Source organism: Gracilinanus agilis, chromosome 3, assembly GCF_016433145.1.
Source record: "Gracilinanus agilis isolate LMUSP501 chromosome 3, AgileGrace, whole genome shotgun sequence".
NCBI classification, from domain to species: Eukaryota; Metazoa; Chordata; class Mammalia; order Didelphimorphia; family Didelphidae; genus Gracilinanus; species Gracilinanus agilis.
Window position 1 is genome coordinate 522,993,039 of NC_058132.1, and position 25,678 is coordinate 523,018,716.

The 25,678-nt window shown below is 35.7% G+C and overlaps 1 protein-coding gene across 2 annotated transcripts in view; it reads left to right on the forward strand.

Annotated features, from left to right (window-relative positions):
- The window catches only part of NALCN (sodium leak channel, non-selective), a 483,341-nt gene that overhangs the window by 278,029 nt on the left and 179,634 nt on the right, over positions 1-25,678 (forward strand). For both annotated transcript variants that reach the window (XM_044667195.1, XM_044667196.1), the window contains one exon: positions 10,193-10,330. In XM_044667195.1, the coding sequence (XP_044523130.1) occupies positions 10,193-10,330 (138 nt within the window). The remainder of the gene's footprint in view (positions 1-10,192; positions 10,331-25,678) is intronic.

Sequence of the window (25,678 nt, forward strand, 5' to 3'; positions counted from 1 at the left end):
ATTGCATGTTTATCATTAATTTAGCATTATCCAAACTGAATATGATAGATAGCAAAGGTTTCTCTTTTGTTTTCTCTCTGTAATATCAGAGGCAAGTAAGTTAGAAGGAATCAAAAAGAGTAGTAATAGAATGGAAAATTCAATATAAGTTCCTTAAGTGCAGATTATTTCCCTTTTGTATCTCCAATTCCTTGCACATAAAATGAGTTTTATAAATGTTTATGTAGCTCTGTTCATTCAAACCATGAACATTGTTCAGAGTCCAGTAGAAATTTCACCTTCTTTTTGAAGGCTTAATTGACTATTAAGGGTTGAGTGACCCTTCTATCCCACATCAAAATCCTATAGCACTTTAAGTCTATAATAGAATTATAATACTCCCCAAATCTACATGTGTTAGGTACATTACAAATGGGTGTGTGTTTGTGTATACAATCACTTCTGGGTAATCCTAGGTAAACATTACCTTGAAGTCACCACAAAAATTTGCTTCTTGGAAGCATAGAAACACTAAGGCTAAAGAAAAGTATAAGTTCTAAGGGAACCTTTGAAATGTTGCTAACAATCATTCACATATCTCTGAATTCCAATCTGTCCAAATCTATATCCAGGTATATCACCTGAGAATAAGATCTCCACAACCAAGCTATGGCAAGATGTGGAAAGAGATTCATCCTGAATTTCTTGCCTCAATAAATACAGACACAACATAAAACTACCAAAAGTATTATTTATTTATATGAAAATGATGGGTTACCTGACGGAAAACCACTATTCATCATTATCTATATTTATGGAGATCTGATTAGCATTTTAGTCAAAATTTAAAAGGTCAACTTCTTACTAAGTACCTAATGTTTATCTTTTTTAGAGACATTTATCTCCTCTGTTTAGAAACTTACATAAATGGCACCATTATTTGAGTTTTGTGTGTGTTTTTTTTAAGTATTTTAATTCTTATCCTCATTCTGGGAGGATAAGTATTGTACGGGGATGGAACCTTAAATCTTTACTATTCAGAGAAGGAAACACAGGATTTTCTGCTCAGAAAAATGAATTCCTCATTCTTCTTTAACTATCAATAAGTTTACTTTCATTACAAAAACATCTATTTCCTATGACTTTAGAATTTTCCTGCTGAAGACTGCTTAAGGCAGAAAGCAAACTTTATTTCATACTTTGCAGCTGTAATTACAAATAGGAATGCTATAGAAATGTGTAGAAGGCCGATTGGAGAAATAGGGTCTGGATAGGGCCTGTTATCTGGATTCCCTACGTGACCAATCCAGGCTGAGGCAGTCTTTGTGTTTGGTCCTGGTCACCTGCACCCTGAAAAGCTCTGGTACCAGCAGGTTGGTTATTCCAAAAACAACTTGACCCCTCCAGGAGGCTATTGGGAGTCATTTAGAGAAATAGAGTCTGTAATAGATATTTTATCTGGATCCCATTATAAAATCATTGGCAAGTAAAACAGCGTATGATTTTTTCTGCACTGCATGTAAGGATGCAGACAGAATGGGCCATCTAAGGTAAAAATCTGAGACTCTCTTTTGACTCATTTTTAGATCCCTAACCTTTTCTTAATATTCTTATTGGAAAGCTTTGAGTCCTTTTGCAGACCAGCAGCTACTGAGTTAACCATTTTTCTCCTTGATAATTAAAAGGCCTGAACTCTAAAAAATACAGTCAAGGCCAGACACAGACAAAACTAGACAAGACTTTATCTGACCAGGTGCAGTCCTATAAATCTAGAGGACATGACTCAATTAGTAAAAATCTCTATGAAATATATTTCTGCTCCCAGAATTAACTTCTTACTAATTTGTGGTTGGACTTTGGCTTTGGTCTCTGTTCTATCTTTACTCAGAAGCCTCCAAGGATTTTCTTTTATGTGATTTGTAACCCCTTCACAGATGTGATTCTTTCTTTGTGTTCTTTGTGTGAAAACAGTATATAATAAACTCTGACTTCATAGCAGTTGGAGCAGCTATGAGCTAAACATTTAGTCTGGCTGTTCTCAGTTTTCTGTTTCTGGTCTTTTCAATCCAACGCCACTAAACGCCACTTAGGACCCCCAAAAATATAGAACTGGCTCTCTATAGAAATGTGTTTTGGAATTGAACATATTTTCAAGGGTCATTTCAATGACATTAGGAACTCCCTGACCCTTGTAATTCAGTGAGTATGATGTAATGTATAGGTATTGGACCTGAGGTGAGGAAGACCATTGTTTAGATCTCTGCTCTGGTGCTTACCAATTGTCTAATCATGGCTGGTCACTTATTCTCTTCCTGAACTTCAGCTTCTACACTTATAAGAATACCTCTTCAACCTTTTTCATGTAGTGATTGTGAGGCTTACTAAGATAATGTATATTTAAATGCTTTGTAGGCTTTAAAGTGCTATATAAATGCCAGTTATCACCACCAAGTCATTGGTGTTTCAGAACTTGACAAAATTTAAACATCAATTTCAGGAGCATAACACAATAGTGGATCATTTATTAATTTTTAAAATTGAGTATCACCATTATATTAATTTGTTTTATCCATGGGGAAATATAGAATTTTAGTGCTGGATGGAGTGTTGTGTTATTTAGAATTTCTGGGGTTCCATTTAGAGGTATTGGGGCTCAGTTGAGCCTCAAGATATGTAGATATGTGACAAACTTCCTGTGGACACTTGGAAAACTACATTTTCCATGGTCTAATGGGTTTCCTGTTTTGGATGATGTCTTCAAGGTAAAGCCCAGCTTTAAATATTGGGAAGTCAGGCTTGACTTCCTCTTTGCTACCTGAGTGCGCTTTCTGGGGAAGGTAGAGAGGAGTAGGGAAGGTACAGAATATAATGGAGGAGGCGGGATTTTTGAAATAGCCAGGTGATTGGTCCGGTTTTATTCTATCAACATGGGCCTAAATAAAATATTAGTTTTCCTCATAATATCAGCCTTTATCATTTTAATCGTTACAGTGTGCAATATAATTTAGTTCCAGTCTGTTATTTTACAATTATATGCTATTGAACCAGGGATGTCTAGTCTAAGGTCACCCAGCAAGCGAGTGGTATTGCATCTAAATCTTTGACTCCTATTTACAAACTCATTCTTCTAAACAAAAAGCAACTATCAACAAACACAGGCATCCCAGTGGTAATGGAAAGCTTTAGTCTTGAATACATTTTAGATCTTCTCATAATGTGAATTTCAGGTAGCTGAGTTATGCAGAAACTAGATTGCCTTCATGGATCCTACTGAAGCTCAGAAAACAGTAAAGGATAACCCTTGTGTTTTTGCCCATATTGCTTATCTCAAAACAACAGGTTGTTTTGCCCTGAGCTTCCAGTTCCTAAGCATTCCCAAATTTCGTAAAGCTTCTACATTCACAAAAGACACCTCAGTATGAAAATAAATTGTGGCATTTGGTGCCAAAGTCAACTGAGGTGTAACACTTGAGTTTCTGGCATCACAAATGCCAAGAATAAATTAGTTTAGGCTATTCATCAGCTTTTGTTCCACTTCTTGAGAAACAAACAAAAAAAATCAATGCCCATTAATTTTCATTTAACTAGCAGCTGTTATTAGCAGTTTCATCTTATATTATTGAATTTGAATTAAATAGGTATCATTATTGGTTATAGATTTATTAAAAATGCAGAAATATATTTTAAAATGAAAAACTGCTTTGCAATCTGTATGCTGTGGCTCCAACTTGCATAAACTGTAACCTGAAATGAGAAAAAAAATTGTCTAAATGATGAGTTCCAACATAGACGTAGGGTTAATAGGGCTTTTTATTTTTAAGCTTAGATTTTCCTTCACACTCTACATAATAGTTCAGGAGAAAGAATCGGGAATTGGGGGTTTGACTCTAGATTCTGCCACTGATTGGTTTGTGTGACCCAGAGCAAGTTATTTAATTTATCTGGGATTTAGTTTCCTCATTTATAGGATGCAAGGAAAAGGGAGGGATGAAGAATGAAGGGGAAAAGAATTGAATTTGGATAGAGAGGAGGATAGCAAAGAAAGAAACAAGAATTAAGTTTGTGACTACTATGCGACAAAACTTTGCTAAGCATTGAACAAACATTATCTAATTTGATCCTCTCAACATCGCTCAAGAATTGGTACTATTATTATCTTTACTGCTGAGGAAACTGAAACAGTCAGAGTTTAAATGACCTACCTAGGGTCACACAGCTAATCTGTGTTTAAGACCAGTTTCAAATTCATCTTCATGACTCTAAGCTCAATATTTTATCTGCTGTGCTATTTGTCTAGCACAAATAAAATGAAAAGGTAAGAGTTCATGATCTCTAGTCTGTCTGTGGCTCTATGCATATAATCCTACTGTTATATGGGGTGGATAATTTGGGTTTTACCATACAACTACAAATTTTATATTTGCCAATAGAAACTTAGTACGTATGTAGTCATACCCATCTTATAAAGAAATTCTGACGATATCTTCCCCAACAGCTAGCCTTATAGCCTCTGCTTAAAGAATTCCAAATAAATTGAACATAGCTCCTCCCAAGACAACCTGCTCAAATTTTGGACAGCTCTTGTTCTGAGGAAGATTTTCCTCACTTTAGACTTACATGTGGGGATGGAACCAAGATGACAAAGTAGAGAAAGCACTCAGCCAAGGTCTCCCAACTTTACCCTCCAAACAACTTTAAAAATAATGCCTCAAATTGAATTTTGGAGTTCCAGAGCCAAAAAAAGTCAGAGTTGGACATTCTTCTACCCAAAGACAACTTGGGAGTCTGAAAAGAGAGATCTATGACATGGGCTGGCCTTGAGACCTTGGGGAAGAAAAACCAACATTGGAACTAGGTGCTGGCAACAAAAGTAGCAAAGGCTTTGGGAACTCTCAGGCCAGAGAAAGTAAAGGGATCTTGTCACAGGTCAGAAAGAAATCACCTCTGTGCTAGTACTGGACCCAGGATCAGGCACCATTTGCAAATCCATTATATACACTCAATCCTGGGATTTAATTCAAAGGTAGAGAGGAACATTTTCAGTTGAGGGAGGAGGAGACCTGAGGAATAAGTATACCTTTCAGCCACCAGGGTTCAGAGTCACTGAGAAACAATCTTGATTGCAATCCGAAAAGATTGGGGGCCATTGTGGGTAATGAGCAGAACGCAGATAAAGAGAGCAGTTACAATGCTTCTTCACAGATTACGTCACTTTAGAAACAACAAAAATTTCCAAATCCCCATAACTAGCTTTAAGACAACAGTGTAAAAAAAAAAAAAAAAAAAAAAAAAAAAAAAAAAAAGCTTGAAACTGAGATAGTCCTTCCCATCCACATGATGGGAATAGATCCCATCTTTAACATGAAGTTCAAAATAAAGAAATAGGGTGAAAAAAAATGAGAAGACAACAAAAATAACAAACACACACACACACACACACACACACACACACACACACACACACACCACTGACCATGACAATAACAATCTACTATGGTGACAGGAAAGAGGAAGACACAAATTGAAAAGAATACAATGAAGTAAAAATGGACAAAAGCAAAGTCTCAAAGAATAATTTGAATTGGACACAAACCCAACAAAAATAACTGGACTTCTTAAAAATTATTTTTAAAACAAAATTAAGAGGAGAATAGAGAGAGAAAATTAGGTCATGAAATAAGAGCAGAGGGGAAAAGTATGAAAAAACAAAACAGCTTAGTTTTTTAAAAAAGGTAAAAAAATAGCAAAGAAAATAATATCTTAAAAAATTGGCCAAATGGAAAAAGAAGTACAAAATTTCAATGATTAAAATATTTGTAAAATATTTGTAAAAAATGTTTTTAAAAATTTAAAAGAATTTGTAAAAAAATTTTTAAATAATTAAAAAAAATTCAACAAAGAACATAATTCTTTAGAAATTAGAATTGGGCAAGCAGAAGCTAATGATTCCACTAGATATTAGACATTCCATTAGACATCTAGAGGCAATAAAACAAAGCTAAAAGAATGAAAAATAGAAGAAAATATGAAATATCTCATTGGGGAAAAAACTGACCTGGAAAATGGGTCCGGGAGAGATAATTTAATGATTGTTGGAATACCTGAAAGCCATGAATTTAGAAAAAAATACTAGATAGCATATTTCAAAAAATGATCAAGGAAAACTGCAATATAGCCTCCATGCCTAAAGATTCTTCTTCTTCATTTCCATTTATCAGATAATCAGATAACTTCAAAACACAATTTATCATTGAACTTCTCAGATTCTATCATTCTAAAGCATTATATTCCACATGTGGTATAATTGTGCATAATTACAAAAGTAGTAACACTTTTTATTCCTAAAAGTAATTCTATTCTTAGTGTAGTCCATTATCATATTAGCTTTTTTGTTGTTGTTGCCACATCATACTGCTTTATCTGACTCTCTAATTGTGAGTACCTTCTCCCTACCTCCAGGGCTCCAAATTTCTTTTTTTTCTGTAGTGGTATAAATTTATTTTGATATATTTTGTATTTATCTGTACACCTGTCCCTCCTGTCTAGTTAAATAGAAATTATTAAAAGACAGGAACTGTTTTTGCCTTTGAGTTCTCAATGCATATCACAATGTTTGATGTCTTGAGCATGCTTAATAAATGCTTATCAATTTAAATTGTAGTAAGAAAGATATGGCTTTGATATCTTTATACCTAGATTTGAGTCCTGGACCTGCCAGTTAGTGGCTTTGGTACTTTCAGCAAGTCATTTGAGTTTAATTGCCACAATTTCTTTATCTGTAAAAATAGGTAGTTAGAATAGTTGATCTCTTTAGTTCTTTCTAGTTCTGATATATTGTGATAGTGCCATTTGCTTTTAAGCATTGTATTTTATAAGCATTATTATTTTTCAGTTGTCATAATGAGAATGAACCTTAAAAGCCTGGCTGACTGAAATTCCTTATTTTTTTAGTCTTCACCAGGGCCTTGGATTTAGGCCATTTTTTTTAAAGTGCAAAATGTGTTTGTTATTAAGATGTTTGGCATGGCAATATCATTTAATAATTCTCTAATGTTTTTAAAAGCAATATATTTAATGTGATGTCTAGAATGATTTGGCAGATGTGTGCTTTAAAAGCAAAATTAGGGTTATTAGTGTTGTCATATTAGCATTTAGACATGCAACTCTAGTATGCTGTAAATAAAATGTTGTGATTCAAAGACAAAAACAGCATAATCTGCTAGAAATTTAAAATGGGTAGCTTGATATGAGGAAAATAAAAGCTAAGACAGACAATGCTCCCAATTTTTTTTAATTATTTGCTCATAAGAAGCTAGAAGAACAACTTTAAGGCTATAGTTTTGATCATGTTATCTCCATCACATCTATGTCCACATCAACTGCTGACATAGCCATAGGATTTTCTCTGCCATGCCACAGAAACCTCTTCAGCCTGGAAGTTTGGCCCTCCTAAGACTTACTTCTCACTTTGGAAGTACATTCTATCCCTTAGGGCTCTCCTTCTGATGGTCTAGTTCATCCAAGGACCTCCAAATGAAGAAGTCCCACACAAAAGATGTCATCTTCTGACTCCAGGTCGCACTGCTAAATCTCCAAGGGCATTGTCTAACATGTACTAGCAGTGGTACCTTCTTCCACAACAGACACACAAATACACAAAGACTCCTTTTTACCTCTCTTTTCTGTGTTTTCTTCCCCTTTAGAATGCAACGCGCAGTAATTGGAAATATTTAATGAAATAAATAAAAATAATTTTAAAAAATAGAATGTAACATCCTTGAGGGCAGAAACTTTTTCTGCTTCTCCTTATATTCTTGGTGCTTAGCATAGTGTCTTCTTGTACATAAGTGAGTGCTTAATAAATGCTTTTTGACTGATCTTGATTACAAACCTTCAATGCCTGCCTATTACCTTCCAGCTTTGCTTTCAGTGTCCTCCAAAATTTAGTCCTAAACAAAGTTATGCTGGAGCACTTAACAGTTCTGCTGCCATTAAGTTTTCATTATAAACATTTACACCTTGAAGGTTAGCTATAAATCAGTGCTCCATTTATTGCATTGTTGATTTTCTAAACTTAAGACAGTGTTAATAATGTAGGTTAAAATTTAAAATGTATGTACATTTTTAAAGAACTGGTTATTAAACATTTACCAACACACCTCTGAAGCAAGCTCCAACATCCCTTTCTAGGCTTAGATATCCCAGTAGTCTGTTTCAAACTCTAGTAAAAAAAAATGATTTCCTGTCCCCAAAGCACATCCCATGGTTTCTCATCATAATACCTTCATTCATATTGTTTTCTCCACCAAGTTTACCATCTCTCAGAACATGCACCTGTCCAATTGTTAACCCATTGAACCCTTATCAAATGCCACCTCTTCCATTAAGCCTTTCCTCTTTCTATCCCATAGAAAAAATACTGCCTTTCTTTGAGTTAACAGCTCTTTGTATGATGGACACTACAAAAGTAACCCATGAATGCTTCGGTGAAAAAAATGTTTATATCAGTTTACAATGATCAAAAATCATTCCCTTGTTTCCCTGGAGTATAAAATGACAGGGTTAGATACTGGCTCCCTTGCAGGTTTTTGTGGTAAAGCATAGAATTTATGTATTAGTTAGAGAATGAGTATTTACTTTGAAAAAATGCTTGGAACTTTAGAGTTATTGATTGAAGCAAGGTTATGGAAATTTAGCGTATATCAGTCATTGTTTCTGAGTCAGTATATGTAATTGAGAGTGAATCCTTGGGCAAATTGAGGGTGCTTTTTAGACTTTCGGGTGCAGTTTTCCAGAGGTACCTCCTTGGGAAACATCCATTTAGGCAGAATAATGGTGAATGTAAATTTAAGCACCCATAATTTCCTTGTGCAAAGGAACTATTTCATACATTGCACTTTCATCGCTAGTGCCAAGAACAGTGCTTGACATTTAGTATGTGCTTAATAAGTGCTCTTTAATTGATCCATTGATATAAAGCAGGGCCATCTATCCCGTGTCTAATGAGCATTATTGAAGTACCTGAATTTCCACTAATCTATGGAGCAGTGGTTTAGTTCTGTGACCCTAGTAGTCACCATATAAGAAAAGAAAGCAATAGGAGTACAGGGAACAATTTTTACTTGTTTTCACTCAGTGAGTATTTGTTAATGGTTTTAGGTTTCTTGTGTTTTCAAATATTACCTTAATTCTCACAGCATATAGTATCAGACATATTTTTATCAGTTGATTAACTTTGCTAAATTGTTTTCCCCTTCTTTTTTTCATTATAAAGAATTACTCTTTTGGAAGGGGAAGAATACTTTGAAAAATATGGATGACATTAAACAAAACCTATCAATAAAATTTTGTATACTCATTGCTTATATCTGCCCGACTAGACTCTAAACTCTATGAAGCAGGTGTTGGATTTAAAAATCAGTCTGGCAGTCTACTGAACTATTTCTGGCCTGGACAAGCTACCCCCAACCCCCAAGGTTTCCCAGTACAGTCTTCCTTATCTCTCCCTATCATAAACCTAAAACTGAAGCTATCTTATCTGATGGATATTAACCTTCTTGAGGAATGTTTGTCTATGTTTGCCTGCTTAACAATATTTGCCTACTTAATGTATATTTGCCAAATGCTTCCAGACCCCTGACCCTGAAACCCCCCTCCCCAGATGCTTCCTGACCACCTGTCCCTGACACTACCTTGATAATTATGTATGTACCAACCCCCTTCCCCAAACATTTCTATATAAACTCTTGGCTGAGAATTCCAAGGGGTCGTTCAGGCATGCCTCTCTGCCTAGCGACCCTAGCTATTATTGCTAGTAAAGAATGAGCCTCTTCTTGCATATTGCATTGTCAGTGTGATTCTTCCTCCGGCCATGAACCTGGGTTAAGTATTAAAATTTGGGTACAACACAGGGACCATGTGATATTTTTGTTTCTTTTCCTCTTTGACAGTGACTTGAACTGAGTAAATATTTGTTGGATAATTTCGTGAATGATTTTCTATTTCTCACCTTCCAGCATAAAATGTTTAATTCATTAATCAAGATTCTTGCTTATAAATTTTGTTACTTGAAGTTTCTTCACAATGAATAGGTCTAGGTGTCAAGGTGCCAATGTCCTGACTCTTCTTAACCTCATTAGCTACAATTTGAAATTGGGCTTACATTCAGTCCTAAGGCAATTATCTTAATATTCTTCATTCTTTTCTCTTTTAGGCATTCATGTCGATGTTCCAGATTCTTACCCAGGAAGGATGGGTAGATGTCATGGACCAGACTCTCAATGCTGTAGGCCACATGTGGGCACCTGTGGTTGCCATCTACTTCATCCTCTATCATCTGTTTGCCACTCTGGTGAGTTGAGCATGGCATGTTTAAAATTTTATCATCCTTGTTTTTCATTTTATCTTGTATTTTAAAATGAGACATCGAGCCATATTTATTGTAAAATAATTATAAATGTAAATAATATTGTAAAATTCTTCATGAGAGCCAGAGGACTAATTCTTTGATCTCTAGCAAGTCCTGAACTAGCTTTCAGGTATCTAAAGGAAGAGGTTGCCCTCTAGCAGGTATGACTCCTTGCAATAAAAAGCAAATCCCTCTCCTCCCCTGGCACTTTTTTTAACCATTGTGAGCTTTCACAGTTCAGATTATCTAACAATGGAACCAAGCCTCGTTGTTTATCATGTAGAGACACTCTCCTCAGTTTCATTATATTCTCTTCACAGCTGTAATTAAACCGAGACAGAAGCCTAAGACCTCAGGGTGCTATTTGTTAATTAGAAATCAGCACAATGTTTTCATGCTGTGTTCTCCTGAAAGAAGCACATGGGAGAAAAGTGCATGGTTGTAGATCATGGAAGAGTTTGGCAAAACAAAATACTAAAATCCATGAGACATTGAATCCCATCAGAAAAACACAAATCTATCTCCAATGCTTTTCAATGGCAGGAGCAAACAAAGTTAGTAGCTGTTATATAGAGTGCAGCAAAGAATATATTTCATGGCCTTATCTAACAATAATTGCCTATCTCAGGGAATGGGACCTCCATATCTTCCAGAAGCAATCTTAAACACCAACAACTTATAATTGACCCAGTAGTGTTCTTTTGCTCCCATACCTGAGAAAGGTAAGAAGTACAAACTCTAGTTATGGAAAGCAATGTTTCGAAGGGAAAAAGTTACTCTAGAGTTAAAGTCAGCAAGGGTCTCCCCAATACTTACCTTTTGTGTGACCCGGGGCAGATTGTTTGGCTTCTCTTTGCCTTCGTTTCACCATCTGTAATATGGGAATAATATTTCTTACCATATGTAAAACACTATGTTAACGTCTCTTATTATGATCAAGGCCTCTACCAAACTCACCAAGCATATTTAAAAATGTTAATTTACTAAAAACTGTGTGCAAAATTCTATGGAAATTTTTTTACCTGAGATAGAGTGATTGAGGAGAAAAAGTATAGGAATCATTATAGTATGTAAAGTCAGCATTGCAAATAGTAAAATAGAAAATCTTGTTATAATACCTTGCCTTCCCTTCCCATATTTATATTGGCAAATATGCTCAATGGATAATGACTGTAGCAGCTCGCTAGAGGTAGAACATCAGGCAAATGAGATAATTTATGCTGTCATTTATACCTGAAAAATAGCAAACATTGCAAACGATGGCTTGATTTATTTTACGCTTGTTTGTCTAGATATAAAGTAAGGGAGAAAATATTCATTATGCAAAGTAAGCCTATAAATGAGTTTGGGGTACTTTTTTACCCTCCCTTCCCCACTCCAACCTACAGAGCTGGTTGTTAAACATTTACCAGCATGGCACTGATACATGATTTGTCCTAAATCTCAGTATCTGAGTTACTCCTGGTAAATGTATGAGTTACTACTTAATAGAACTAAAGCTAAGTGATCAACCAAACCCTTGAATAGATTGGGCCCATTTATTGCTTACTTTATGCTTAAACTGGATTGCAAGCCACATTTCAAGAGACTCTTCATAGCATTTGAAATGAGCTCTTTCTTTCTGGCTGCTTACAGTATATTTTTCTTTCATTTGAATCCAGCTCTTCCTGAAACCAAGATTGTTTCTTTTATCACTTTTTTTTTCATAGTGCCTACTATAAAAAGCTAGATGATGAAGTAGATAGAGCCCGAGGTCTGGAGTCAGGAAGACATGAGATTAAACCCTTATTGAAAATCTAGCTCTCCACTCTACATCATGCTTCCTTACTGCAGATGCAACAAGGAAAGTTTTTATAGAAGTTAAAGGAAAACTAATAATTGAGGCAGGGGTCAATGTTGATGACAGCATCATACCAATATAATAAAACCCAGCATTATTATAAAGACCCAAGTTGCTAGGTTGACTTGGTTGATTTACCAAACAGATTACTATGGGTACATTTTCTAGAATTTGACTAAATATTTAAATTAGAAGAGGGGAAGGAAGGGAATAAGCATTTACATAGTGCCTACTACATGTCAAGTACTATGCTAAATGCAAATATTATATTACTTACAAATATATTATTTGATCCTCAAAATAACTCTGGGATGTAAGTGTCATTATCCCCATTTTATAGATGAGGAAACTGAAGCAAACAAAGGTTAGGTGTCTTAGCTATCACATAAATAGTGTCAGAGGTATAATTGTCAGGTCTTCCTGACTCAAGTCCCAGTGCTCTACTTACTGTATTACCAGCTATCTCTAATAAATAATAATTAAAGTCATTTAAAGACATAAAAGATAAAGAACAGAAGAATTTTTTGTGTGGATGGGACAGGATAATAAATCCAATTAGCTCAGGAAACTTCCTCTGAGGAGAATCCCTCCATTAGGAGGAATGGCATCTATTCTGTAATTTATAGTCATCAACAATACCTGAAGAATTCAATATGAGAATGTTCATAAGTTAGTATAGATATTAGAAAACATAATTCAGGAGTAATACATGAAAGAAGCTAAAGTTTGAAGACTATGTGTCATGAATGTCTTATTCAAAAAAATAGTCAGAGGTGATAAAAATGATGACTTAAAAATAACAAAAATAAAAAAGTGAAATTGACTATAGTTTACAGTACAGGAAACAATTCTGTCCATGTGAGTCATTTTTGTATCAATTTTCTATGTGCACAGAGTTCACCAACTTGCTAGAGCCAAGATAAAATTTAATCAAATTAGATTAAAGTGGAAGGAAAAATGAGAAGACATGTCGTCTAACCGAGGCAACTCAAATTCTGACTGTTTTTAAACAATCTACTGACATTAAAAATTGGGAAATGAATAAAGAATAAACATTGACATTGAATATCACTATGTCCTAACAAATTTAAACTGAGGTAAATAAATTGCCACAGGGGAAAACAGAAAAGCCTAGAAACCACTTCAGTTTAACTTTGATTTATTTAGACCATGTGCTTCTTAAAAGGAAGGAATTTTTTTTTTATCACTTTCTTTTTATCCTCTACATTTAGCATAGTGTTTGACCCACGTTGTTTTGTCGTTTTCTAATGACCTCTTTTTGGAAGAGTTTGCTTGGCAGAGATGGTGGAATATTTTGCCCCTCAGCTAATTTTAAAGATGAGAAAACTGAGACAAACAGGGTTAAATGATTTGCTCAGGGTCAAAGAGCTATTAATTATCTACGGTCAGACTTGAACTCATGAAGAAAAGTCATCCTGACTCTGAACCCAGAGCATTATCAAATGTACCCCTACAGCTCAATAAATGGTTGTTAACTAATTGATAAACATAAAGATAGGGCAGCCATAAGCACCACCAATTTAGAATAAAAATTTATTTTGAAAAATCTTATTGTGGAAGATCCTAAGTGTGTATTGCCTTATAAAATAACAAGAACAGATGAAGGAAAAATAAGTCTACAAGAAAGCAAAAGATCTAGTATATGATGATCAACTATGAATGACTTAACTATTGTCAACAAGGCAAGGATCCAAGAGAACTCCAAAGAACTCATGATGAAAAAGGCTATCCGCCACCAAAAAAGACATGTTTGAGTCTGAATGCAAAATGAAGCATATCATTCTTCACTTTATTTCCACCATGATTTTTTCTCTAGTGTAAGCAATATTTCTCTTGCTTTACAACATGACAAACATGGAAATATGAATTACAAGATATAATTTGAACAGGCCCCTAAACAAATAAAAAGCAAATGACCCCAAATTAGATCACTCAGAGAGTACTAAAAGATAAAAATTTAAAGGACAACAGTGGCTTTTTTTAAATGGGTAAGATATTTCAAGATTTCTTATTTTTTTTCTCTGCCAATGACATTTGAGATGCCATATTTGGATTCCATCGTCACAGTTACTTCTGTTCTACATAAGAAAGTAGAAATGATAGCTAGATAAATAAAATGAGAAGAGCTACTAAACTACACATGAGATGCAACAAAATCTTTAGAACATTAAAGAATCAATTCCAAAGACTTAAGAAAGAAAAAGGACACAAAACATGTGGAAGGGTGGCAGAAATCTTGGCTGTTATTACCAAAACCCAATAAGACTATTGAAAAAAATCACTAATTCTGAACTATATAACTACTTTCTGACCTAGATCTCATCCAGGGGAGCTATAGAGTGGGAAGAACCACCACCCCTGGAGGCTTAGACCCTTTTTCCAGAGTACTTGACTTCTCATATGGCTTGGATGTGAGATTGAACAGCTCTTTCCCAGATGAAATGGAGGACTATCAGACTTCTCAAACTACCAACAGCTGAACTTTCTTTTATGTGTTGTCTCCTCTAATTGGGATGCAAGCTTGAGAGCAAGACTTTTTCAATGGCTTTTTTTTTGTTTGTATCCCTCATTTTTGACATATAGTGTTTCATAAATGCTTTTTTTCATCCATTTATTCATCTCAACAAAATTCTACATGTTTCAAGAGCATCTTTGATGAAGGCAGGCAAAGGAAACAGGCAGAGTTTTGTAAATTATATTCTGTATCAGTCACATATGCTTGAAAGGTATGCAGAATTCATGATTCTATTTCATTTTAGTTTGTTAACCCTATTGTGTCTAATAGTTGGTATTTGGGATGGAAGGGAGGAGGAGAGAATGGATCTGTGATGTTATTCTTATAGGGAAATTCCTTCCATCAATGCAGATCTGTCCTATACCTTATCTTAGAGAAATGGCTCCAGCCCCTAGAAGTCAAATGATTGATCTGTGGATCACACAGGTAGCATGTATCAAAATCAGAATATAAGCCTGTGTGTCCCTGACTACAGTACCAGATATCTATCTTTTCTCATGTGAACTTTACTAATAAGTACTTTATTAATTATTTTATAATTAATTTCCAATTATGTTATTTACAGTGGACTTTGTAATAATTTAAATTGTCATAATTCTGTAATTATTAATATGCCATGGTTGCCTTTCTTAGATGACAGAGTAGAGAAATAAAATTTTGTATGGCCAATTCTTTCTCAACAATTGATAATTAATCCTGATAGCAAAGTATTGAAATAAAAAACAGTAAAGTGAGCTAGTGATGGCTTGTCATGTCCCACTGATTAGATTTTTTAAAGGAACTCATTTTAACATGTAATAGTGTATATTACAATCTTATATGATATTTTAGTAACTTTAATCCCTATTTCAGGATAGTGTCTTTGAGTTTTAAGATATATTAAATGTAAACCCTTTTGTAAGTATTTATTTCCTTCCTGTGAACTATTTTAACCATATAAGTATCATACTTAAGTAAAAGCTAATTATAATTGTTATCCACTCTGGCCAGTGTTGCCATCTGACTGTGTAAGATCCTGATTCAGTTTTTACAGGGCCAGACATGTGCCAAACGGCAAAACATGTTTTCCTACAGCTTGTACTGGAACAAAAAGCAGCAGGCCATGTCGTTGTCCCCTGGAGGGCACCAATTTATCAGCCCAGAATAAAAATTAAACTCACGATGCCCTGTGAATGCATATTCCATAAAGGTTGTTTTGTATCCCTCTAAGACCACCCTCATATGAGATGGTTTATTTCATCTTGGTTTCTATCTTCTCACAATTTTCCTTTGGTTTAGTCTAATAAATAACCCGCTTTCCCTCACCCCAATTCTGTCTATGACTGGGGAATAGAGAATGCATATTATTTTAACACATAAAGAAAACATTAAGTTTGCCTGCAGTTTCCCTTCTAGTGGTTCCAAAGAAATAGTTTGATATGTGAATGCTTAAAGATGAACAATTTAGCAGGCATTAAAAATAATCTTATTTCCTTTTAAATACATGTACTAAGGGAACCATGCCCTAACATAGTTTACATAGTTTCCACATCTTAAAAATCTATATTCATTGACCAAAATGCAGGATAGCCCAGTGTGAATTAAATAACTTGATTTTTGAAAGTCATTGACAGTGTACCCATGTTGAAAATATCCTCATTTTTATTGTTGTGATTAAATTCAACTTTTTGTCGACCTATTTAAAAAATGGAAATTGTTTCCAGCCACAAGATGCAAGATGGCATAGGGTGGGACGTGATTGTAAATGGCAAAACAAAACAAAATTTGATTATAGTCTGTTGGCCTGACTCCTGCTGAGTTCCAGCGTAAGCTTCAAATTAAACAAAACTAGCACTTATTAATAAAGTTCACACTAGAAGAAGGAAATAAGATTAAAGGTGACATTTCAACTAAAGGGCCATCTTTAGGATGTATAGAGAGATGAGCATGGGGGGAACTGTGGAGTAGAAGGAAACAATTTAAAAACAAAAGAAAATGGAAAATGAAAATTGAAAGAGAGAAGGATAGGGCATGACTGTATGGTGAATTAGAATGTAAAGTAGGTCATGCTACAGAAACAGCCCAGAGGAGGGCTGAGAATCGAGAAAGGCACTTTAAAGGCAGTGAAGCAAAACATAAAAATAAATGACAACTTTCAGCAACTTGAGCAATGAGTTGGACTGACCTTAGAAGTGATGCCCTACCTAGACAGAAATACCTATTGAATGAAGGGGAAGGAAAGGGTGAAGATGAGTTGGGAAGGAACTGGGAAGGAAGGTCACAAAAAAAAAATCTAAAGAGCCTAGGAGGAGAGATTTTAGAACCAGAGGAGACCTTTAACCAAAAAGGCTAAAAACCTTTGTTCTCCTGCTAATCCTGACCTTTTAAAGATGAAACAACTCAGGCTCAGAGAGATTTAAGTGATGTGCTCAGGTCATGGAGGTAAGGGCAAAAGATGGGATTTGAATCGACGTGTTTTGATTCCACATCCCATTCTTCTTAAAGATAATAATAACTCACAAATATATAGTCCTTCAAAGCATTTTCCTCCCCAAACTCTGTGGTGGAAGATTTATCCTTATTTTACCCAAGAAGTTTAAAGAAATGAAATGAAATTTGCCCCTGGTGGCATAATTAGGAATGCCAGAGCTATGAGTCAGACCTATTCTGATCCTCAACTCGGGATTCTTGCCTGTGTGCTCCATGCTGCTTCTGTCAATTTAAACTATTAACAATGAATTAGCTCTAAGGAAGTAAGAAGTAGCAAGCAAGTCGACTTTCTTGTTGTGCCTGAAATAAAGAAGAAAAAAGAATAGTAATAATTGCCATTTAGACCTAAAATGGCACAATGACTAGATTGCTGATCTTAGAGTCAGGAAGACTTGGGTTCAGGTTTCATTTCATACATTCCCCCTCTGAATTTCCTCAACTATAATATGAGGCAATTTGACTGAGTGTCCTGTAAGGTCCTCTGAAGCCCAACTCTATGGTCTTTCTGTGTGGCATTTTGGATGTGTGACCCGGGCAAGTAATTTATCTTCACGGGACTCCAAGATTGAAAATTTGCACAGCAGTTGACATTTTGCATGGATAAGAAAGGGTTTCCTCACCACAATTTCCTCTACCAACTAAATTACAGGTTTTGATAGTATTAAACAATATTGTACAAAGCAAGCAGGAAGACATGATGTTTATGTAATATATTAAAATTAAAAAATATTTTCTCATTTAACAATAACAAATGCATGAGTTAAGTAGCTTCTTATTTGATCATATCATTGATCAAAACATTCCTTCCCACAGTGCAGATCTTGCCATATGAGTGGCTTTGAATCCTTGTCCTTTTATGTTTATAAATAGTCCATAAGGGGTCTGCTTCTATATCCTGGAGACTGCCTAAATTCTTAACATTACCTGGATATTTATGGTATACAAGACCTGTCCAGTGCATCATAGTTACTCCCTTACTCTCCCCATCTTATTTCTAGTCATATATCACTATGGATTGTGTGTGTGTAGATAGAAAAGTTATTATTATTCCCATTTTAAAAATGAGAAAACTTAAGATCAGGCAGATCAGGGATTTTCTCACGGTCATCAGAAGGACTCAGTGTCAGGTCTTCATATCTCCAAGATCAATGCTTTTTTCCCATCACATTCTATCTTGTTTCTCACCTACTACCTTGTGTGGGTATTTGGGAATTAAGTGATTGAGAGATTATAAGGGGACAGGGATAGCATGGGAAAAGTTCATTGGAAGTCCCATGGAAGCCATAGCAACCAAGTAAAATTGATTTAAAACAGGTTTATTATTAACTATAAAATATTTACGGTAAATTATCAAATATGTAGTAAAACTGTACATTAACTATAAATCTTTCTCATGGGATCCTAGGATTTTGAGCTAAAGTGTACAAGATCATCCATTCTTCACATTACAGATCTGCCCATACTGCAGTGTATATGTATAAAGACAATGTCCATATAAAATCAATATTACACTTCTAATTTTTGTTGCTACCTGCAAGGAAGATTTCCCTAAGACAGAATCAGAGTCCTCTGCTCTGAAGTCTCTCCTTCAATTTGGAATACACTGCTTTATTATTAAGCTTAGATTCTCAGAATTTCCGACAACTTTTTAAAGAGGCAGGAGTGGGAGGGTAGAAAATGTTAGAGTGTAGTAAAGAACTAAGAAATATATGTAGCGTTTTAAGTGATTATCAATAATTTTCCCAAGGAGAAAGAACATCAATTTCTAAAGTGGCAGTGGCTATTCCAATGTACGATGAGGTAATAATGTAGACTCAGAAATAAAAATCATTATAAGCAGTAAAGCAGGGCAGAGTGACCGAATAATTTAGAGCTAGCAAATGATAATGGATAAAATATTTCATCTTAATGATGATTCACTGTGAAGTTCTCAAAAATTGGCATGGAATAAAACTTTTCAAAAGTTCTCTACTACATTATTATACTACTGGGTACACATCCTTTAGCTGTATTTAGTGGCTAATGAACTATTTTTGGCAGAGTTTATGTGGGCTTCTTGAAAGAACATCTTGAATAATAATACATAACAATTAAATATTTATAGGTCACTTTCTAATTAGCTCAGATTGTTGATGTGTATTAGTACTTTTTTTTCCAAAAATCATTTGTAATTTACATTAAAGGCATCTAGTTATTTCTGGACTATTCATTCTTTCATCCATTCTTGTGTTAGGAAAGGCAGTGTAGTGCAGTGGAAACATTATTAGAATGAGATGCAAATGGATGTGAGTTCTAGCAGAACTGTAATTATGGTGGGGCCCCAGAGCATTTGCCTTAAGATACTCAATTTGGAGGTTAGTGAATCCAGAGGACTGACAGAATTTGCAGTCCTTCAGGGGGAGCATAGAAATAGTATCGCATGACAGCTAGCTAAAATAGGACTTTATTTGATTGCATTATGTCTCCCCCTAACCCTGCCTTAACTCATTCCTGCAAGCCCCACAACAGCCCACCAGCAGAAGCCTTGGGTTTCTCTCCTTCATCACTCACTCAAAGAGGCTTTTTGTATTGCCTCTCTTGGGCATCTTGGGCTACTTACCCCAAGTTCAAAGATTCCTACTTGAGTCTCCAAATTTAAGACAGGGCTCTGCAATTTACCACTCAGGTTACCTTAATCAAGTCCTTTTTTTTAAATAATTCTAAAGCTTTTTTATCTGAAAATTAAGGATAATAACAGTTGCTTTTCTATCTTACAAGATTATTATGAAGATCAAATGAGATAATAGATAATAAAGATAATAAAGAAAGGGTTTGAAGGGACTCCAGAGAGCATTTAATTCTTTAGTTCATCCTGTATATTTTACAGTTGAGGAAATTTGGTCCTGGAGAAGAGAATGATACCCCAAAACTCATAGAACTCTCATGGATTATCCCTCAAATGAACAACATTAGGGAATAGAAATAATATGTCTCTTCCCTATATAGTGCCTGGCACTTAGCATGTATTTCCTTGGGGCACCTAGAGGGCACAGTGGATAGAATGCCAGGTCTGACGTCTGGAAGACTCATCTCCTGAGTTCAAATCTGGCCTCAACTGTGTGACCCTAGGTAAGTCACTTTACACTGCTTGCCTCAGCTTCCTCAGCTATAAAATGAGCTGGAGAAGGAAATGGCAAACTACTCCAGTATCTTTGCCAAGAAAACCCCAAATGGGGTCAAAAGAGTTGGACAAAACTGGGAAACAACTAAACAACATTTAGTTGATTAATAAGGACTCAGGGGGGGCAGCTGGATGGCTCAGTGGATTGAGAGCCAGGCCTAGAGACAGGAGGTTCTAGGTTCAAATCTGGCCTCAGACACTTCCTAGCTGTGTGACCCTGGGCAAGTCACTTACCCCCCTTGCCTAGCCCTGTAACAAATAAAATTAATATAGAATGATATATATAAAATATATTAAAGTTTTTAATTTTTTTTTTAAAAATAAGGACCTGTTGAGGTGACTTAACATGGCCAGCCATCCTAGCTATCATTCTCTATCTACACAATTCAATTCAATTCACCCTGCACTTATTTTAAATAATTAGTAAGCCAACTCAGGATTTGAATCCAAACCCCCTGGCTCTAAATACTATATTCTTTCTATTACACTAGACAGAATAAGTGATCTGTCACCATACCTCTCCTTCTCTTTCTTTTCAATTTAATTAAAAGAAAATTTAAGCCCTTACCTTTCCATCTTAGAACCACTACTGTGTATTGGTTCTAAGGCAGAAGAGCGGTAAGGGCTAGGCAATGGGGGTTAAGTGACTTGCCCAGGGTCACACAACGAGAAAATGTCTGAGGCCAGATTTGAAGCCTGGACCTCCCATCTCTGGACCTGATTCTCAATCCACTGAGCCACGCAGCTGCCCCCAAGTATTTGATTTAAAGATGCTTGTTGATGTGACTTGACATGGCTTCCTTCCTGACATTGCTAATTCTCCTGTCATCATTCTACACCCACACAAGTGAATTCAATTCAATTTACCCAACACTTATTAAATGTCTTTGATGTACAAGGCTAGGGCTAGGTGCTAGGAAAATAAGGACAAAAAAATTCATGTAGCCCCCACTATACCCAACAACTTCCCCCCCGCAAAAATGAGCCTTGAATGGTCATGAGTCTATCCTGATTCTCAGCCTATTCAAGTAGAAAAGAAGCACAGCTGAACTGGATGCCCTACAAATCATTTCCCATCTCTAAAATGCTGATTCTTACAAATACAAACACCCACTTTCCAACTCTCAGGCTCTACGAGATGAGCTTCTGATCCCCAACAGGCTCCTCTCCCCAGAAGAACACTTCATACTTCCCACTGCCAGGATTATAACTCGGTGCTCGGTTGGTCATGGAGGTTCCATATTTCCTTGCCTGCTCTCTCTTCTGAAGCACTGAGAGACCCAAAGGCCAGGAGGCAGAGAGAAGAATATTTTGCCAATGCTGAAGTAAAGAAGAAACAGCAGGGATTATTACGAATGCAGTAATTTTTGTATACATTATAATTTTGTTTATTACCCAAGAATATCTCAAGCTACATTATTACTGACAATATGACATGACTGATATTATCACTGACAATGTAAATAAAACATAACACAAAATGAATTCATCATTTTTTCCCTTCACTATCATAGTAAATAAATAGCATTTTATTAAAAACTTACCAAAGAATCAGCAGAGGAACATTCAGAAATTTGTGCCATGGGCTCCCCTACCAGGTTCAAGAAACCCAGTGAGTGTGTAGCCACTTAAAACCTTAGATTATAAACCCCAATCATTATGTTTAATTTTGCTAATCAAAGGACACCATTAACTCAAAACAAAAACACTTAATCAAATAGCATAGCAAGAAAAGTGGTAATGAAATGTTTTCACCATAATCTTGAGATATACTTCCCTAAAATACCTTCTCAGTAGGAAGAGTGAACTCCTCTGGGAGTGTATCTGTAATGGAAAACCCCCTGCTTCAGGACTGCCCCTGTCTTCATATCATGCCATTGCACTTCTCTCTTGTCTTCAATCAGTCAATCAATAATCAATCACCCAGGGGCAGCTGGGTAGCTCAGTGGATTGAGAGCCAGGCCTAGAGACAGGAGGTCCTAGGTTCAAATGCAGCCTCAGACACTTCCCAGCTGTGTGACCCTGGGCAAGTCACTTGACCCCCATTGCCCACCCTTACCAATCTTCTGCCTTGGAGCCAATACACAATATTGACTCCATGACGGAAGGTAGGGTTTAAAAAAATAATCAATCAACCACTGTACTCGGTGCTAAGGGCACAAAAGGAAGTGAAAGACAGTCCCTGCTCTCCAGGAGCTTACAGTCTATTGTGTCTGCAGAATGCATGTATCATTTTACTCCCTGTCAGTCTTGCATGCCTGCTTGGCATTTTTATCTTGGCTTTGCAATCACTCCAAATAATGACTGTGATAGGAATGAAATTCTTCTTCTACTTTGCACTGGCTTTAACTGTTGCCCTTAGAAAAAATATGGCCTCTCTTCCTCATAAGTAAAGGCATGTGCCTGCAACTGGTATTTTAGGTTGAAGCACAAGTTCTAGGGGGAAAAAAAGCAAAGTCCTAATACACCTAATCATCTAACAGTATATATGTAGGCAGGATCATCCTTAGTACCTTTGCTTTCATAAAAAAACAGGGTGTCTCTTGCTCTGAGACTTGTTTAAAATGAATATTTTCTTTCTAGAAGAAGAAGCTAACTTTTGCCAGCTGCCAATCTCTTTGGAATACAGAAATGCTCCAACTAGCTAAAATCCTCAAACTTAAGTTAATTTGCTAGTCTCTGTTTCCTGCTACTAAAGGAGGAAAAAAAATCTCTGTGAATTATGGTTAAAATTTTCTTGTCTTTCTTAAATAGTGTTGAATTGCTAAATTGTTCCTTATCAGCATCAGTTTGAAGGCTGTTCTTCCATTAAGCTGTCAAGATTCCTTTGGGTCAAGAAACACCCACTGGTACAGCTAGGTGACTCGGTGGACAGAGAGTCAGGCCTGGAGACAGGAGGTTCAAATCTGGCCTCAAACACTTCCTAGCTGTGTAACCCTGAGAAAGTCACTTAACCCCAGTTTCTTAGATTTTACCATTCCTCAGTCTTAGAGCCAATATTAGTATCAATTCTAAGACTTTAAGATAAGGCTTTAAAAATAAAGGCCTCCCACCCTTACCTCCACTCAAAATCATCTTGCAAATAGTGGAAGAAAAAAAACACACAGCAACAAAGAAAAAGAAAACAACCTAAGAACAAGGTTACTGTCTTCCTCTTATCTATCCCACTCCTGAATTTATTTTATATATGCATGTATCTGTGGTCTATGCCTGTGTATGTATAAATGTATAGTAGGAAATGCCTTACAAGCAAAAGTAATGCCAACACAGAATGATGTAGTGATTTATAATTTCCAAATCACTGTCCTCATCATCACCATCTGAAATAGAAGGTACAAATAGCATTGGCCCCTTCTCAAAGATGAAGAAACTGAGGTTCATAGAGTTTGAATGGCAGCCAAAGAGAGCTGATATTTGAGCAATTGGTCTGACTTAAAATCCAAGATTCCTTCCACTGTATCAGATTACATACAATCTCATTATAATTCTGCTTCTCTCCTTCACACTAGGTAAGTTAAAATCAAACTATACCACTGTTTTCCAGGCTTCTCTGGTATTCTCCCCCCCTGAGCATTGCAGAGGCCATCCACTATGCCTAGAAAACACATCTCCATCATTTCTGCCTGTTGAAACCCATTACCTTCAAACCAAGATGAGGTGCCACTTCTATGAAGCCTTTTTCTGCTCCCACTTCTACCATCCCAACATGGTCTCCTCTTTTCCTAGAGTACTTTCTCTGATTCTATCTCTATCAAATTCTACCTCATACAATATTTATTGGTCTATATGGCATAGTTGCCTCATGTTAAATTGTAAAGTGATTGAGGGTAGAATAGATAGATAGATAGATAGATAGATAGATAGATAGATAGATAGATAGATTGATTGATCGATAGATAGATAGATCGATCGATAGATGCATGGATACATGGATGGATGGTTAGATGGATGGTTGGGTGGATGGATAGATAGATGGATGAATGGATAGATGGATGAATGGATAGAAGGATGGATAGATGGATGGATAGGTGGATAGATAGATAGATAGATAGATAGATAGATAGATAGATAGATAGATAGATAGATAGATAGATAGATAGAGGTATAGATATAGATATACAGTGGTACCTTGATACATGAGCACCTTAAGTCACAAGCAATTTGATATAGGAACAGTCATGATAGGGATTTTTTGCTTTAAGTCACAAGCAGATATTTGAATCATAAGCTTCTGTCACCCTCCACTAGATAGCCTGTCAAACATTCTGTTTCACAAATTACACAAGGCTATCTCATTTAGTTCAGTGTTTATCTGGCTGTGTGAGCATCTGTATTAAATTGCTTTTGCTTTCTTCTTTTTTTTGTCCTTATTATTAGTTTGGGTTTTTTTTTTGGCAAATTTCTTAACTTTTAACCATGGGTTCTGATGATGGAGGAATTGAAGGAGTTTTTGTAGGAAATTAGTGGGGAGGAGTCTGAGGTGAGTGAGGTTAATCAGTACAAGAGAGATTAAGGAAATGTTGAGGATTCAGGAACAAATTAAACAGTTTATTGAAAAGACACCCCCAGAAAAAGTTGCAACAGGTCGTGAGCTGGAACTGTGTGAGGACAGGTTTCACACATTATCTAAATGTTCTGAAAGGGAGGAAGAAAAAAATTTCCATGGAAAGGTTTTTGCTGAAACGGTCTTTAAGTGAAATCAAGAAAAGTGTGGCAAACAGTCAAAATTCAATGAAGAAAATGATGATAATTAAGTAAAGTGAAAAAATAGCAATTAAGTCCCATATTGTTAGTAATGTGTAAGGTCGTTTTCGCATTTAAATGTAGAGAGTAAGTTATGTTAAGCAATAGTGCAGGAAATGAAAACCTTCTCTGCCAGCATCTTCGCCTGACCTTGAAGGTAAATAACATTTCATAAGTAAGTTTATTTCTTTACATTCGTTCTTATTATCTATAAATACACATATTTGTTATGTGTAAAGTACATTTTCATATTTAAAAGCATACCAAATAAAACATGTGTTTGGTTTTGGGGGACTGGAATGGATTAATTGCATTTCTATTCATTTAAATGGGAAAAATTGATTTGACACATGAGCAAAATGAGTTACGAGCTTGGCCATGGAATGAATTAAACTTGTGTACCAAAGTACCACTAGATAGATAGATATATAGATACATATAGATAGATATGATATGATATAAATATTATATATATATATGGACATACATAAATATATATATATATATATATAATCTTAGTTCCCCTAATACCTAGTCCAAAGC